Here is a 16,640-nt window from a genome sequence, read left to right as displayed (position 1 = left end):
AATGGAAAAATAGGTGGAAAAGCTGGCAGTTGCCATGTAAGGGGAACGTTAGTTGCCATGTGTCATAACTAGCAGTTGCCATGTTAGCAACCTTGAAAGAATGATAAAAATGTCTGATCTGCCATGAATGCAATTTCAAACCTAGGCGTGGGATGAGCTCACAAGACAACGGTAAAAAGATGGAAGTTGCCATAAGGTACATTAAAGTTACCATTTGGCCTACATTCCACTTGCCATGTGAAAAACAAAAATAGAAGTTGCCACACGTTTAGAAAGTAAATAAAATATCATTTGGTAAAACAGCGGTTGCCACGTGGGGGGCGATGACAGAAGACAATGTGACAAGCTAAACGAATGCATTGGAAAATCAAAAAATATAGCGCTATGTCAATGAAAGCGGATGAAGAAACCTACTTCCTGACTGCCTTCCTCAGGTTTGGCAACACGACAGGATCCCCGGTGTTGGTTGTCATCGTGCGAGGAGATGTCCTGGTGGAAGTGGTATCACCGGCAATGGGGGCACCTTTGTTCAACCGAGCAGAAACACGGGTTGGCGTTGGCGCCTGTTTCTTTGTAATTGCTCGTCCACCAGCTGTCGGCTCGCTGCACGTATGAGATGGAGGTCAAAAAAAAGAGGTGGCAATTGTCAGTCAGCAATCTCGTTGCCGCGTTTGACAGAACACAAGTGCAAAAAAGAGGATGAGTCTGTTCGAAGAAAATAGACAAAGCAAAAAGCTAATATGAAAGTCGAACCTCTTCCTGGCAGCTACAGGGTCGGTCCTAGACCTCTTGCCAGCAGAAACTTGCCCAGCACCCTCTGGAGCCATCCCCCTCTTTGATGGCAAAACCCCTTCGCCTCTCACAGCCGTGTGTTGTTTGACTTTATCCGGTTGGGGGACATCTGTTGCATCCTTGCCCTTGTTACCACCTGCGCGAACTTCAGCGTGTTCATCATCATCGGTGTCCTCTTGCACATTATCCATGACATCATCGTCATCCTTGCTGAGACCAGCGTCTCCACCTAGTTCATCCTGTGTGTCAGCGGGCTCCTGGGAACTGTTGTAGTCATACCGGCCATGGCAACCGGTTGGCCGGTGTGTATGTTCTGGGACGAATGAAGTGAATTGCCTCGCAACCGCGTCGCCGTCAGAGCCACTGAGGGACGTCCACCCCTCAACCAACTTCCCGAGCAAGCCAGTCATTCCAGATGCAAACTGCCCTATTAGCTGCTCAACAGGTGCCCTTGCCTGTACACAAAACAAAGAGGCATCAATGACAACCCCGTATTGCAATCACTTGCACGACATCGAAAAATACTCCACGGCAAACCATATATGTAGATCTTTTGATTATCTCTGAAGGACAAGACGGAGTTGAGTGCACGTCCATCCACTTTTCAAAGTTTTGAGGCCCCCCAAACACGCTGTAGTCTATAGAATGCTTGGCCATCAGCTGGGGAGAAAGAAAAAAAGTAGCAACGATATAAGAGAGAGAATGATGAACACTGACTAGCAGTTCATGTGTTGTAAAAAAAAGCAGAACTAACCTGCAGTTTACCATATTTGCTATCAGTTACCCTGTCTGCAGCAAGCACAGCCTTGACAGCATCGATAGTCCACGCAGAAACAGCAAACTTGTGCGCAGGCAGCGGGCCTCCTGTCCCAGTGAAGTCCACGGTGGACAGATCAAGGCAGTCGACGTACATGAGCTGATGTACAACAATTTTAAAAAGAAAGAAAAATCAGTTGCGGTCATGGTATTTTGCGACAAATAACAGGATAAAATATATGGTATTTTACGAAGAATATGCCATATGCATGTGCTAGTTGCCATCATAGAGTGATGGCAGTTGCCATCATAGTATGATGGCAGTTGCCATGTTGTCATGTTGGCAGTTGCCATCACAGTATGATGGCAGTTGCCATATAGTCATGATGGCAGTTGCCACATAATCAACATGGCAGTTGCCATCTTGTTATGATCATGTTGACATGCATGAATAAAGATGTGTTAAAAATAGTGTTCACATAAAGGACCGGTAAAAAAATACCATTAAATGCAGTCGACAACCCTTCTGGTACACCTTGCTTGCAAATGCATCATGCAGGAAGTCGGCAATGAACTTACACCAGTTCATGTTCTTCACATCTTTCAGTTTCGCCTGCACCGCATAAAATTCAGGACAAGGAGTTGCCGCGTCAGAATTCCAATGGAAAAAACAACAAAAAAACTGTCAGTGACTAGCTTGCACATGACATCAGAGCAAAAAAATTGAAGGAAAAATAATGTAGTAAAGATAGATCATTCACCAGGATGGGGAAGCATTTGTTGCTTGGGCGAAGAGAAGTGGTCGGCGCGAAAATGGCTGAGATGAGGTACATGAGTAGCTTCATCTTGAAAACATCTCCATGCGTCGTCATGGCCTCCAACGAATCTGCCACTGCAGTCGTGTTCGGCATGGATTCCAACCCAGGAAACAAACGGGGGAACAGCGCTTCCTCGATCTCGTTGTTGACCTCGTACGGGACTTTGATATGTCCACGGGGCACACCCAACGTGCAGAACACGGATTCCTCATTCAGCGGTAGTCTTCCGCGTCCCGGAATCACGAATTCTCTGGAGGCGGGGTCGTAGATCTCACCAAGCCAATCGCATACAGGGTTGACAAGGTTCGTGCACCGGACAGCCATCATAGACTGCATACCCATCTCAGCAGCAGCCCCCTTCTGATTGTCGCTGAATTTGTCAGTCAACGCAGTCAGTCGTTCTTGGGAGGCTCTGTTGCGAATACGTTTCTTCTTCTGCAAAAAAAATAGACATAAAGTGACCAGTTGTTGCCATGTTTTTACAAACAAAAACAGGATATCAGTTGTTGCCGCATTTTGCAATGTAATGAAATTTTAGTTCATGCCAGACGATTGCGGGCTCAAAGGTGTCAACCATTAACATACATCAGGAAGAAGGGGGGTGTGTGAACATTTACCTCATCACCCTCTTTTCTCCGCCCAGTTGCCCGATTACGCTGTGGTGGATCCATGAAATCATCATCATCGTTTTGACGATCTCCACGAGCCATTCTGCTGAGATGGGAACATACCAAATTGTCATGGTGGAAAATGTAAATGCAAGGGGGTCAGCAAAAACACTTGCCGCATGCAACGCATACGTATGGCATCTGAAACATTTGATATGCAAATTCGGTTACCACATTGTGCAGACAGTTTGCCACACTGTCTTATATGCAGAAATGGCAGCAGGCAGTCTGTTCACACTCTATTTGCCACACTGTCTTATATGCAGAATGGCAACAGGCAGTGTGTTCGTACTCTATTTGCCATATGAATATACTACCTAGATGGCAACAAGCACACTTTAAGTGCGCAGTGGTTGCCATCCAGTGCACTTGGCTCTTGAATGCCCACTGACTACCGATTGTGGCAACTGTCACACCATGGTTGCTGTCACATAACATTCAGAAAACACACTGGCCGCAATGACACTTGGCTCTTGAATGCCCACTGACTACCAATTGTGGCAACTGTCACACCGTGGTTGCTGTCACATAACATTCAGAAAACACACTAGCCGCAATGAAAATAGAATGGTTGTGGCACCTAACACAGGAATTCAGCAATCTTAGTTGCCACACGAAAAAAAGAGCGTGTGTTTGATAAATATCACATTAGTTTAGCAGAATTAGTTGCCACATGGAAGAGCGTGTGTGTGGCAAGTATCGCATTACTTCAGCAAAATTAGTTGCCATGTGCGAAAGCTAACATGTGGCAACTAACACAGTTATTTTCAGTAATTTGTTGCCGCAAGGGGAAACACGTTTGTGGCAACTACCAAATATGTTCAGGGAGTAAGTGGTCGCGCAATCATGATAGTTAATGTAACTATCAAGTTCGCCTCATTCTGCATTTTCAAAAACCAAACTAACTAGATCTAGGGTTCAATGGCAACTACTTCGACTTCAAATTCACCCTCGAAATTCTCCCACGAACTCACTGCAAAACACAAAATCGAACCAACGCGCATCAAAAACTACCCGGAAGACACCTGCTCAATACATATGCAAAAACTAGTGCGTGCCTCCGAACAAGCAGAACCACGCCGACGATGCCGCCGCCGCGGCCGCGACGAAACTGGCCAATGCAACCAAAAACGTCTAGCAGACGACTTCGGCGCCGGCGGGAACGCCGACGCATCGACGAATCGCCTGAATCTCTACAAATCTCGATCGAGGAATCGAACAGGGAGGGAAGGGGAGGAAATGCAGGAAGGGATTGCGAGGGGTGCATCGAGCAGTACCTTCAACCCGCAGGCGCTCTGGCGAGCCGCTCCGTTCCGGCGAGCACCACCGACGGTCCCGAGCACCGTCGATTCTTCCGCCTTCACCGTCACCTTCTCCCCTCTCCTTCTCCTTCGATAGTTGGAAATGCGAGTGGGTTCTGCCAGTAATTGCGGTGCAGAAGAGTAAATGGGAGCGTGAGGGGGAGGGGGCAGAGGTGTGCGACGTCAACCGCAGTCGAAGCGTGGCGTGCGGGCGCATTGCAGTTCCACCGCACGACTCAGATGGCAACCGCTGACAGCGGGGTGGCAACCAACGTGCGGGCGAACCTACTCGCACACCGCACACGCGCCTCATCCTACGTGGCACAAAAAACCACCTGGTTTGTTCCAAGATTCGTGCACACACCTGCCAACGGTGATGCTTGCGTGTGGTCAGGGTGGTGAACGCCCACACGTGTGGGCGTTAACATTTCCGTTATCCTAATCTAGACCTTTTCCTTACGAAAAGATTGACTGATACTAAACTGGGAAAACAGCTGAGCGGTGACGACCTTATAGCTTCTGACAGAAGTTCCTTTCTCAAATGAACTACCTGAAATCTACCTTCGCCCCTAAGAGTTTGGTATGCTATCTTTCCACGCCGCGTATGTACCCAAAACCCTCCGCCACACCACGCTATAAGTTAAAACGCTTTCGCGTTTTCTTCACTGTCAAGTTCAAGAAAAGTTCATTTCAAAGAAAAAAAATGTTCAAGAAAAGTTGACAGATATTTTCTTCTTCTCAGCTGCTGCACATGTGATAAGTAGCTAGCACCCAAGATACGGCAGCCACGCAAAGCCGCACATGCTCAACAGAACAACAAACGCTCCTTGTCACCTTCCAAAATGGTGTGCGGGCGTGCGGTCTCCTGCCACTCCAGCAGCTAGCTCACTCCACTCGCACCGCACGCATCGGCAAAGCGAGCCTCCCAGGATGGACGCCAGCGCGCGCGCCCGTGGCGCGTAGCTGGTGATCGATCACGCCGGCCGCGGGCGCGGGCAAAGCGCCGAGAGCGCCGCGCGGCCGTTAGAGCCCTTTCCTCTCCCCGGACGAAATTAACCAGAGCTGAACTGGCGCAAGGCACGCATGGAGAACCGGACACCTCCCCCCACCGGGGCGAGGCGTGCGGGCCACGCGGGGGCACCGGCTTTGGGTTTCCCAGCGTGGCACACGGGGCCAACGGCCAGGGAGGGGCCTTTATATGCCCCGCCATTGCCGCGCTCCCCAACCTCGCAGATCGATCTCCATTCCTCACCGCCTTGGGTGGGAGGTTCTTGGATCCGGACTAACAAACGCCGGCCGTGTTTGGGAGGGCCTCGTTCCTAGCCTATCTCGTCGAGAGGATGGCGACGGCGAGCATGGTTGGCATGCCCAAGAGCCCCCGGTCGGTGGCCTTCGGGACGACTGCCTCGCCCTTCGGGGACAGGAGGAAGGCCCGGTTCTGCGTCGCGGCGTGCGGCAGGGACGACCAGCAGCGGCCCCCGTCGATGGCCGCGGTGCCGGCGTCGCTGCGGGCGATCCAGGCCAAGAGGAAGATGGCGGCGCAGGCGCGTGGGGTGCCGCGGGCGACGAGCGCGGCAGGGTGCGCGGTGGCCGCGCTCGCCGCCGCGGTGGAGGCCGTGCAGGGCGCGGCGGTCGGGGGAGCCTCCGGCGCCGCGCGCGGCGCCGGGGATGCCGTGGCGTGGGTCTTCCAGAAGGTGCACTTCGAGTCGCCCGACCTCGCCGTGGGACTGCTCGGTATCGTCGCGTCCTGCCTCGGCACGGCCGTGGAGATGGAGATGGAGCGGATTAGGGCCAAGGAGATCGAGGAGGCGGCCAGCAAGGCCAAACCCGCCGCCGCTGTCGACGACGACGATGACAACGGCGAAGACGCGGAGGAGGCAGACGATCTAACGATGCTGGTGGGGATGGAAATGGAGAAGGAGCTCTGGGCCAGGATCGGCATCCATCATGACGACGACGACGACATGCCGCTGGGCGACAACGACGACGAGCAGGAGGCCATTGAGACCGCCCGCGCCGGCATACGGAAGGCCGCGTACGAGCGGATCATTGCCACCTCCGAGGCCAACTCGCTCATCCTATCCAACTACGCGCAGCTCCTCTACGAGTTCGACAAGGATCTCGACAGGTAAATACGCCGCCATGGTCTTGAACATTGATTCTCATGCATTCCGCCAAGATGCACCTGATTAATTTGTACGTACGTGTCATGGTCCTTACCCGCCGTCTCGATCGACCTCGGTGACCACTGCAGGGCGGAGGACTATTTCAAGCGTGCAGTGGCCATCGAGCCGCCCGACGGCGAGGCGATGCGGAGGTACGCGGTGTTCCTCTGGCAAGCCCGCGGCGACCTGGCCGGCGCGGAGGACATGTTCACCGGCGCCATCGACGAGGAGCCGGACAGCAGCCACCACCGGAGCAGCTACGCGTGGTTCCTCTGGATGACCGGCGGTGTGGAGACCTGCGTCATCGACTCCGGCAACAACAACGACACTGAATGAAGCCAATCGCCGGAGCAAGGGCCACCCGCGCAATCTCGAGCTAAAGACAATTAAAGACCGACCTCGCCGGCACGTGCCTGGCCGGCGAGGCTGACGGCCATTTTAGATGGTGCATCTAGGTATATATTGCGCACTGTCGGTGAGCAGCATCGGCCCTTGTAGGGGCCAAGTTATACTAGGGTGCGCGTGCGAGCATGGCATGCAGGAGCCAAACCCAAGGGAAGGCGAATAATGTTGATGTTGTCAAGCAAGCGCACATATAAAGTACAGTAGGGCCTCATCAAATCATGTGTGGATTTGGAATAAAGCATGCATGCATCATCAGTGATGGCATGCTGTTGCTGAATTGTGAACAATATCTATATGTAAAGAACAATATGAAATGCATAAGGTTTTTCATTTGCTGTAAGTTGTGTTTGCACAGATCAAGTGCAGCTGTGGTATGATATTTACGGTATACAAAAGCTTGTACATACATATTTTCAGAGGGGGGAGGGGGGTTGTCATCCTGCTGGTGCTCTATAACAGACCTGACTTACTAATCTTTACCGGACGATGGATGTCGATGCTGCCATAAGTGCAGCTATGATTGAATCATCTGCATCCCAGCTCCAATCTTGTGTCTTCATTGATGCTGGTGTTTCTGCAAAGCTTCTGAAGGTCAATGTAGCCAATGAGTGTGTCCTCGAAATCGACGTCCTTCATATTAGCTTCATCGAAGGTTGATCCCGACAAGACGGTGTTCTTGAAGATTGCACCTTCGAGGTCGGCTTTTCCAAAATTGGCACGGTCTATCACTGCATTCGTGAAGTTCGTGCCTGAAAGCATTTCAAAGACAAGTATTTATCTTTATGTTCATAATCTAGCATGCTCGATGCAAAGATCTCAAAGGTTCAGTGTTTGGGAGCAAGTGCAACAACTCGGTGTGGTGAATAACACAAGCATTTTACACCCTGCCTAGTATACGCAATGTAGCAATGATCAATGCAAAGGTACATCTGAAGAGCTCAAGTATTAGGAAGCCATGCAGCAATGAATAATGCATTGTGGTTAAAAAAACGATTAAGGTGTGTAGTTCTGTTTCTGTTACCTTTGAAACTTGCACCAACAGCATAGGCCTTGGACATGACAACTTCTGTCAAGTCAGCACCATCAAACTTTGCGCCTGACATCAAAGCCGCAGACAGAGTCTTGCCTTTAAGATTATCTTTGTCATTTGTGAAATCACAGAACCGGAGATCAAGCACCTTGTCATACACCCCATTTGCCTGACCAATTGTGTTCCCAACAAATGCAGCCTCGCATCTCTTTGGGTCTGTTGATAGTGGAGGCAACCTCTAACAACCAAAGCAAACAGGGAACAGTGTTATCTCAGAGAACTTTTCCTACTCGACAAATTATCTCAGAAAATATATTAGAAAAAAAGGAAAATGTAGGATTGCAGTGGCATGTCCACCCGGATCCTACAGGATTTTATCTGCACCAAAGTGTCTTTGATTGTACCATAGAAAAAACAAAAGCTTTTTTACATGAGGTTGGAGTGGATGTAAATTTTTCCTTTGAAATGCAGTGTAGTGGATTCCTTAGGAAAAAATCCTATGGGATTCAGTCCTCCACTATTACTATGAAAATCCTTTGAATCAAAGAGGTCCTAAAACCGGAGAAAGGAAGTTAAGCTCTAATGCTAGAAGGCAGTTTTCCAGAACAGTACTATAGTGCCAAACTGACGACTATATATTCAGATTAGACTTGTAGGATTGTAAAATGAAGTGCACTTCTCTAACAGATATGACAGTGATTTTTAGATGAAATCTGGTTTCACAATACAAAAGACATCAGCATATATAAAGTATTCCTGCAGTGAAAATTGCCACGCCACAGTCAGTTAATTCTGATTAAAGTATGCAGCAAGACGATGATTTCTAAAACAGATGGTATTTCCTGCTTCTCTAGAGTTGAGTTGTATCAGTAACCGAGTCTAGATACAAATGAAACCCCAAATTAACATATAACCCTCTGTCCCAAAATATAAGACATATAAGGTTTGCCCTAACTCAAAGTTTTATAAGTTTGACCAAGTTTCTTACAAAATTATTGATACCTACAATAGCAAATCAACATCAATAGTTTCACCATAAAATATATTTTCATAACATATTTATTCGGTATTGTAGATATTGACATTCTTATCTGTAAACCTGGTCAAACTCAGAAAACCTTTACTTATGACAACTTATACGCCTTATATTTTGGAGTACAAGATAGTAACAAATACAACAGAGTTCTTGGTAAGTACTCCCTCCGTTCCTAAATATAAGTCTTTTTAGAGATTTCACTATGAACTACATGCAGATGTATGTAGACATATTTTAGAGTGTAGATTCATTCATTTTGCTCTGTATGTAGTTCCTTATTGGAATCTTTAAGAAGACTTATATTTAGGAACGGAGGGAGTAACTTGCAGTAGTGCACATTACATACTGTGGTAAGTGGAGTACTCTGTTGTGACCTCATGGACGCTTCCGGGACCCTCGCCCATCCTCCCCAGGGCGAATCAGGGGCGACTAGGGTTTCCCCGGCGGCGCCACCCCATCCACCCTCTCCCTCTCTTGCCACCACCCAAGGTGAATGCCGGGCAAGCCGGTTTGGACGCCGATGAAGGTGGCGGTGAGGTTCTCGTTGCTTCATTCCTTCGCAAAGAACTCTGGTTGTCGGGGTGGCAGCCCCGGATGGCGAGGTGGCATTGCCTCCGCGACAGGCGGCGTGTGGAAGTGCTAGCCGGCTTCCTTGTGCATGGGCAGTGAGGAGTCGACAGGTAGTAATCGTGGCACGGATTTTCTCTCTATCGCTCCAGATCTGAAGGTCAGGGTCATCTCCCCCTTAGTTTACTCCCCCTGCCGGCTTTGCCTATTAGCGGCCATCGGTTGCTGGATACGGAGAAGGCGGGGTGTTGGTTGTGTAGGCTTGAGACCAGGGGTAAATCCTTGGTCGGTTGCTCCGGCCATGGAGGCAGCGATGCACAAGTGAGCCACCTTCCTCCTTGCAGGCGCCGCCGAGGTCTCTTTTCTCCACCCCCCATCCCAGTTCCCGGGTGAAAGCCCAAAAACCCACCTCGGTTTGGGCGGCGGCGGCACCTTGTGCATCGTGACCTTCATGGAGGCACCGTCTCGGCATGTTTTGGTTCTTTGGGTAAGTGGTGATGCGGTTGGTTGGCACTCGGTGGCTGTTGAGTCCGAACGGCGGCAAATCAATGGAGGTCCATAGGTCCAGCAAGTCCCCCACTTATCTTTGGGGTGGTGGTCTTCGGTGGCCAGGAGCGTGCCTGTGTCCAGACGGTGCAACGCCTTCGAGCCTTGGCGGAAGGGGATAGGGTTCCCCTTCCCAGTGGCAGCAACGTGGGGGGCACTGTGGATGCCTGAGCTCTGCGATCGATAGGTCTGTGCCTCAATACTCAGATATTCCTAGCTGCGCCTATGTGATTCTGCAGCTTCCTTCTTCGGCGATTATTCCCAGTGGCTTTCCCTATGTTTTCGGTCGTCCAAGGGCAGCGGCAATGCAGCTTGTGTGTGTGTGTGCGTGGGTGGGGGGGGGGGGGGGGGGCCCCCCCCCCGGGGGGGGGGGGGGGGGGGGGGGGGGGGGGGGGGGGGGGGGGGGGGGGGGGGGGGGGGGGGGGGGGGGCTTCCCGCGTGAAGATGGCCATGCACAATGGCTGCTCTAGGTTCGAGGCTGGCATCTGTTCTAGCCCTCGGTTGAGCGCTTCTACGATCCGATGGTGTGACGCCTTCGATCCTGGGCAAAGGGATGGGGTTCCTCTTCGACAGTAGACAAGGAGGTGTTGGGTGCCTCCAGTCCAGTGGATCAGGTTTGTTCATGATTCTTTCAGATTATAGGCTTATCCTTGAAGCTTCTTCTGCTTGTCTGTTCTTTTGTAACAGAGTGCTTCTTTTGTAACAGAGTGCAGCGGGCTTCGACATTACTAGCAGTGCACTCTGTTTTTTTTTTTCTTTGTGTTCTTGTAGTGTGCGTTGTGTTGTAAGCAGATCAGTCAGCTCCCTTGTATCTTTTGGCCGATGTTGCTTGGTGCCATGTAATCCCTCGCCGGTTGATGGTTTCGCTAATTCAATGTCTTCCTTCTAAAATACACTATGTTGAAAAATTATTTTAAGCCTTCACCTTCAGGTTAATTAAACCACTATTATTTTCTCCAAAACCAGTACCTTCTTCAGACTATCACTATTCATTAGCTAATCTCCAGCAGTTGTTCAAGAGTAGCATTTGTATGGAGAATTAAACCCAGTATTTAGAAAGTAATTTTCCAGCTGGCTAGTATATTTGATCGAATCAAAAAAGTGAAACCCAATACATTTCCCAATATCAAATTTGAGCAAAAGCTTAGGTCACAAGAGGTGTCATTTTATAGGGACCAAAATTCCATCTAAAATTGCAACTTCTCCTGTCCTCATCTGCCACCAAATCTTAACGCGACGTGAGTCTATTTATGCTAGCGCTTGGCGATCGTTGGGTTCTACAAATTTCCTCTCAATTAATTAAGTAAGAAATACGAAGGCGATTGGAATCGCGCAATGCCCGTGGTGGAGACGGAGGAAACCACCAACCTGGCCAGCGGCGATGACCGGGCTGGGGGCTGACGCGACGGCCCAGGCTGCGAGCAAGCCGCACGCGAATCCTCCCACGGCCTTGGCGCGGCCGCCGCTCCCGGCTCCCCCCGCGTCGGCCAAGCACGTCACGCGGCACCCCCTCGGCTGAAGCTGCAGACGTAGAGCAGAGCCGCCGCGCGCAGTGACCGGCGAGGCGAGGCAAGACGAGACCATGTCAATGCAATGCGGGGAGCGCGGCTGCCTGGCTGAGAGGAGAAGAGAGGGGGTGGTGGGTCTGTACGTACGTGTGCGGCGCGCGCGGCGTGGTGACGGGAAAGGGGGGAGATGGAAGGGATCATGGTCTTTCTTATCCTCCCAAGGCTTATCCCGGTTTCGTCTCTCGTCCGCTTGACGACCACGGGCCCACGTGACCGGCGAGACCGGTAAAAATGGCCAACAGTAGTTTAAGAAAGGGCACTAATCTGCGCCGGGGCACCGGCCCAACCGTTCGGCCGATCGCGTCAGGGCCGTTGGATTTGAGCCGCGTGGGCCATTGGATCTGGCGGAAAAAAAGAGTTTGCCCCGCAGTTTTTTCTTCCTTTCGCTGGAATCACATCTCCCACTCGGTTCGCGCATCCTCTCCCACCCGGTGGCTGACCTCGTCGCCAGTCCCCACCTCCGCCGGCCGTCCTCGTCACCGGTCCCCATCCTCGCCGGCCATCCTCGTCGCCGGTCCCCACCTTCGCCGTCCGTCCTCGTCGCCGCCTTGACCCATGAAATAGTTGCACCTGCGGTGGTAGCTCTCAGCAGCGACAGGTGAAGCTCAGGTTGCAGCTCCGCCGCCGCTCCGAGCCGCAACCATGTCGCCATGGCCACGCCCAACCATTCCTTTCTTCTTCATCATCCACGTGCAGATATATTTTGCTTCAACCATGGTTCATTTTTGCTACGACCGATGACAGGAATCGGTACAACCATTTATGTCGACAGTCACGGCGGCGACCACAATTTGCTTCAACCTTCGTCGGGTTTTGCCGGGAGTAGCAAGACGTGGAACTGGTTGTAGCTTTTCCCGCTGCCGATTGCAGCAAAAAAATCGCATGCATCTCCTACCGGTGAAGGTCGCAGCTCCGGCGAAGGAGTGCCACCATTACATCAACGGTGAGGTGCCAGTTCTAGCTTTCTGTCGCCAGGTTAAAGCTTTTCAAAAGTAGGGTCGAAGCTTTTCATGTCAACGATTGCAACTTTTTCATTGTGTGCTTGCGGGTTGAAGCTTACTATAAAGCTAGTTGAAGCTTTTTATAAAACCGGTTGAAACTTTTCAATTCAACGGTTGAAGCTTCCCAAAATGATGGTTGTAGATTTTTTTTTTCATTCATAGTGGTGGGTTGAAACTTCTCTACTCCACCGTTTGAAGCTTTTTCAAATATGGGTTGAAGCTTTCACATGAACTATTGAAGCTTTTTTTAGTTGTACGGGGTCCGTCGAAGCTTTTTCAAACTATAGCTGAAGCTTTCATATGAACGATTGTAGCTTTTTTCAGTGCATGGTGTCTTGTTGAAGCTTTATATACCGCTGGTTGAATCTTTCGAATCGAACGGTTGTAGATTTTTTGGTCGTCGGTTGCAACATCGGGGGAGGAGAAAAATGCTTTCAATTTCGTTTGGAAGAAGATGGTTGCAGCAGCAGGGAGAGGAGGGCGCGCCGCCATGCTGGTAGCATACCGGTGGACGGTTCCAACAGCTCTCGGATGGCTTATCCATGGCGGCTTTCAACTCCAGCTCATCGGGGCGAAAGGAACCTGCAGCCGCGGGCAGCGGAAAGAAGTGGGCATGGCACTGATATTGAAGGTATGGACCTGCGTGGGATTGGGGCTAGCTGGCGGTGAGATCTGAAGGATGAAGAGGAGGGGCGTGGCCACCCCCATGCGTGGATGCGGCTAAGAGAGAATTTAGGAGGAAGAAGGGGATCGGGAGGACGAAGGTAGCGAGTAAGAAGAGGATTGGGAGGAAGAAGATAAGGCAGGGGCAGGTGGGTCACGCGAGGCGTACCATGGCCTCGACCATGTGGCTCGCGCGGGACCGACCAAAAGTTTCGGCTGGTGCGCCACGTAGAAACATTTCCCTTTAAGGAATTGATCGAACAGGCGGCTGCCACAAATCTACCGACTGATTTCGGTCGTCGCCCGTCCGATTCATTCTTCCCAACCCTTAGGTACGTCAATGTGCGCACGTCTTTCTCTCACATCGCATCCAACCAGGCCCCCTTTGCTTCGATCACGTAGCACCGCCAGTCGCTGGCGAGCATCCATCGCACCATCGGAGAGCCGCCGTCGAGAGCTCCATAGCAACAGCACAGGCACGGAGAGTGCCTGTGACACTACTAGGAGAAAGCCTACTAGTAGCGTTGGTTCTTGGGCTAGCAGTAGCGCGGGTTGGCATGCGCTACTACTACCCTACATAGCAGTAGCGTTGGTCATTCCGGCGCTACTGCTACAACTAACTATCAGTAGCGCTGGTTGGGCCCCACGCTACTACTTGAGATTCCTGTTTTTTTCCTCCTGCACATTGACAATGTATTTGTACAGATTTTATACAGTAGTCTCATCATATGATTTTATGAGCATGATGAGTTATTATATATATCAGTGGGTGAAATAAACATGGATTAGATTCAAATGGAGGCAACATGGTGCAGATCGAAAGTATATATAATAACTCATCATGCTCATAATGATATAAGAACTCAGCATCATCATCATAATAATAACTCATCATAGTTTTCATAATAACAGGTCATACTCATTATTATCATAGTCGTCTAACAACTTCTACCCGTTATCATAATAACAAGTCATACTTATCACCATCATAGTCATCTAACCAACCCTAGTTAATTGTTCTTAGCACATGATCATGAGTATTAGCTAGGACCCGCTATCCTCTCTAAAGTAAAATATCATAAAACAACATAGCCCCTGACTCTCCATTATGGAGAATAGAGATTATCCTGTCTTTAATTCGTGGGCTTCGCACCATGTTGCCTCCAAGTAGCTCCCTGGGGCTATTCATAACTTCTTTTCATCCTTTGATTGTGAGGTCTTCATCTCTTTTAGAAATTGTGTATCCACAACAAGCTTTTAAATAGCGTCCGCGACCTCCGCTATTGCGGCCGCAATAGCGGTAGCGTCACCCTGCCGCTATTTTGTTTAAGGTTGCGTTAGAAAATAGCGTGTTGTCATGATGCGGGCACAATATCACTTGTTAGACCGCTATATTGTCCGCTATCCGCAATATCGCCCGCTATATAAGTCCTTGTTGTTCTTTTGTGTAATCTATTTTGGTAAATGTGTCTTGCTTGCCTGGTTTTGCACGACCAAATGTTGTTCAATTATAGTTTATATTGTTATATAAATGATGATTTATCAAATTAAGTGCCATATTTTTGTCAATGGCCTAGAAAAATACACAACAATCTCAAATTTATGAGTGTTTTTTTTAAAATTGGCTATGTGGACATAGCACCCGCAATATCACCCGCTATCCGCATTCCGCTACGTGGACCCTAATCCGCAACCAGTCCGGTATCCGCTATTTAAAAGCTTGATCCACAGTGAACAACCGTAGGCAGACCTGGTCGTAAGCTCATAATATCAATGTCACCTTTTGTATGCATCAGATGAGGCACACAATCCTTCAGGATTTTCTGTTCAAAAGCATAATAATAATAATAATAATAATAATAATAATAATGTAAGCAATGTAGTTTAACTTTAACTATAAGAATGTATGCAAAAGATGCACTGGTGTCATAATAGTAAAAAAAATCTTACCATGTCATCTCCATGGATGTTGTCGTAGTTCAATACGTGGACTAGTGGAACGTATTGACCATAATGTGGAGGAATTTTACAATTCTTATTGAAAGTCTCAACATCAATAATAAATGATACAAGATGATATTTCTCCTCGTAAGTTAGTTTAGAGCCATCAGTGTAGTATGTTTTGTCTACTACTTTTCGTACATTTTTTTGAAGAATGGAAATAATTTGTCATTGGAAATAAGCTGTCAACTACTTTTTAAATAAACAATATAAATTACTTAATAAATATGTTTGAGAAACTCACATAGAGGTAGAAGTGGAAGCGTATCAACATCGACCCAAATGTCGATATTCTCTTTGTCGATATTATCTTCGTGGATGTCATCTTTAGGATCACCAAGATTGAAGGTGACATGCATACCCTCCTGAAAACCATATGCCTTTCATAGTGCTGCCTAATTCGAGCAACCAAAATGGGAGTAGGTCACCACATTGTATAGCTTTACGTCAAAAAGCATAACCATGATTGGTCCTGAGGTGAACTCTCTTTATCTCCATATTCTCATGATCTTCAAAATCCATCTTCTCCAAGACATAACATTCTGCATGGCAGGGGATGCACTAGTTGAATTGTAGAAAGCGGGAATTAGACGTTGAAGAAGCAGAAGTCATGCTTAATTACGAAAAAAATACTTGTCATTGTTGCGTACCGTATAAACATCGAAGGTCTCGTCGAGCTTAACACTGAAGCGCCGACCGTCTTCCAGATGAGGCCTGTTGCACAAACCCCAGTCGTCGCCACAGTAGTCGCACTCAGGGATCCTATCATCGTGAGACATTTCGTACATTCATAATTCAAAGATTAAACTTCTAAAATTCAATATATGTACTACAAAAACTAAATTAGATCATCATTATTCATCATGGGTTGACTATCAGTTTGTCAAGTCTTTTCTTGAAAACTCTCAGCTCACGTGGTGTATATGGAGGGCACTCCCTCTCTGATATATTCGATTGTCGGTGATGGTCGCTCCTCCCTTCATCCCCGAGTCTGTTACACCAAAATGTCTAGTGCACGGGAACGAAGGAGAAGCAACACCCACGATAACAGTCGGGGTTCTTCCTCTCTGACATGTTGCGACCGTCGGTGAGGGAAGCTCCTACATTCATTCAAAAGTGCATTACACCAAAAATGTCTAGCACCTTCGAATGAAGGAGAAGCTCCCATCACGACAACTGTCGGGATTGTTGATAACCCACAAGTATAGGGGATCGCAACAGTTTTCGAGGGTAGAGTATTCAATCCAAATTTATAGATTCGACACAAGGGGAGCCAAAGAATATTTGTAAGTATTAGCAACTGAGTTGTCAATTCAGTCACGC

At 49.0% G+C, this 16,640-nt stretch overlaps 3 protein-coding genes across 3 annotated transcripts; 1 reads left to right on the top strand and 2 right to left on the bottom strand.

Moving 5' to 3' along the window:
• Positions 1-322: 322 nt before the first annotated feature.
• Positions 323-3,076, bottom strand: LOC125532826. The gene is made up of 7 exons (XM_048696721.1): positions 2,984-3,076; positions 2,310-2,801; positions 2,051-2,161; positions 1,547-1,708; positions 1,365-1,430; positions 754-1,247; positions 323-603 (listed from the first exon to the last, which is right to left on the bottom strand). Exons 1-7 carry the CDS (start codon positions 3,074-3,076, stop codon positions 411-413), a joined length of 1,611 nt encoding a protein of 536 aa, XP_048552678.1. The 3' UTR covers positions 323-410.
• A 2,163-nt stretch (positions 3,077-5,239) lies between these two features.
• Positions 5,240-7,245, top strand: LOC125506743. The gene is made up of 2 exons (XM_048671473.1): positions 5,240-6,463; positions 6,590-7,245. The coding sequence occupies exons 1-2, from the start codon at positions 5,676-5,678 to the stop codon at positions 6,834-6,836; spliced, it is 1,035 nt and encodes a 344-aa protein (XP_048527430.1). The 5' UTR covers positions 5,240-5,675; the 3' UTR covers positions 6,837-7,245.
• Positions 7,215-11,785, bottom strand: LOC125506754 (thylakoid lumenal 17.4 kDa protein, chloroplastic). Its single transcript, XM_048671480.1, has 3 exons — positions 11,453-11,785; positions 7,927-8,173; positions 7,215-7,654 (listed from the first exon to the last, which is right to left on the bottom strand). The coding sequence occupies exons 1-3, from the start codon at positions 11,666-11,668 to the stop codon at positions 7,431-7,433; spliced, it is 687 nt and encodes a 228-aa protein (XP_048527437.1). The 5' UTR covers positions 11,669-11,785; the 3' UTR covers positions 7,215-7,430.
• Between the last annotated feature and the right edge of the window lie 4,855 nt (positions 11,786-16,640).

Source organism: Triticum urartu, chromosome 1 (genome assembly GCF_003073215.2).
Source record: "Triticum urartu cultivar G1812 chromosome 1, Tu2.1, whole genome shotgun sequence".
Classification (NCBI taxonomy): Eukaryota; Viridiplantae; Streptophyta; class Magnoliopsida; order Poales; family Poaceae; genus Triticum; species Triticum urartu.
Note: the sequence above shows the minus strand (reverse complement) of the source record. Positions and strands in the feature narration are given on the sequence as shown.

What these genes read in the sequence shown, in the direction of transcription:
- LOC125506743 (XM_048671473.1), top strand. Translation starts at nt 5,676, where the DNA reads ATGGCGACGGCGAGCATGGTTGGCATGCCCAAGAGCCCCCGGTCGGTG. An exon ending in TTCGACAAGGATCTCGACAG is followed by an intron (nt 6,464 to 6,589) that starts GTAAATACGCCG and finishes TGACCACTGCAG; the next exon opens with GGCGGAGGACTATTTCAAGC.
- LOC125532826 (XM_048696721.1), bottom strand. Translation starts at nt 3,076, where the DNA reads ATGGCTCGTGGAGATCGTCAAAACGATGATGATGATTTCATGGATCCA. An exon ending in GTTGTCGACTGCATTTAATG is followed by an intron (nt 1,709 to 2,050) that starts GTATTTTTTTAC and finishes GTTGTACATCAG; the next exon opens with CTCATGTACGTCGACTGCCT. An exon ending in CCTGTAGCTGCCAGGAAGAG is followed by an intron (nt 604 to 753) that starts GTTCGACTTTCA and finishes TCATACGTGCAG; the next exon opens with CGAGCCGACAGCTGGTGGAC.
- LOC125506754 (XM_048671480.1), bottom strand. Translation starts at nt 11,668, where the DNA reads ATGGTCTCGTCTTGCCTCGCCTCGCCGGTCACTGCGCGCGGCGGCTCT. An exon ending in CGGTCATCGCCGCTGGCCAG is followed by an intron (nt 8,174 to 11,452) that starts GTTGGTGGTTTC and finishes TTTGGTTGTTAG; the next exon opens with AGGTTGCCTCCACTATCAAC. An exon ending in TGTTGGTGCAAGTTTCAAAG is followed by an intron (nt 7,655 to 7,926) that starts GTAACAGAAACA and finishes AAATGCTTTCAG; the next exon opens with GCACGAACTTCACGAATGCA.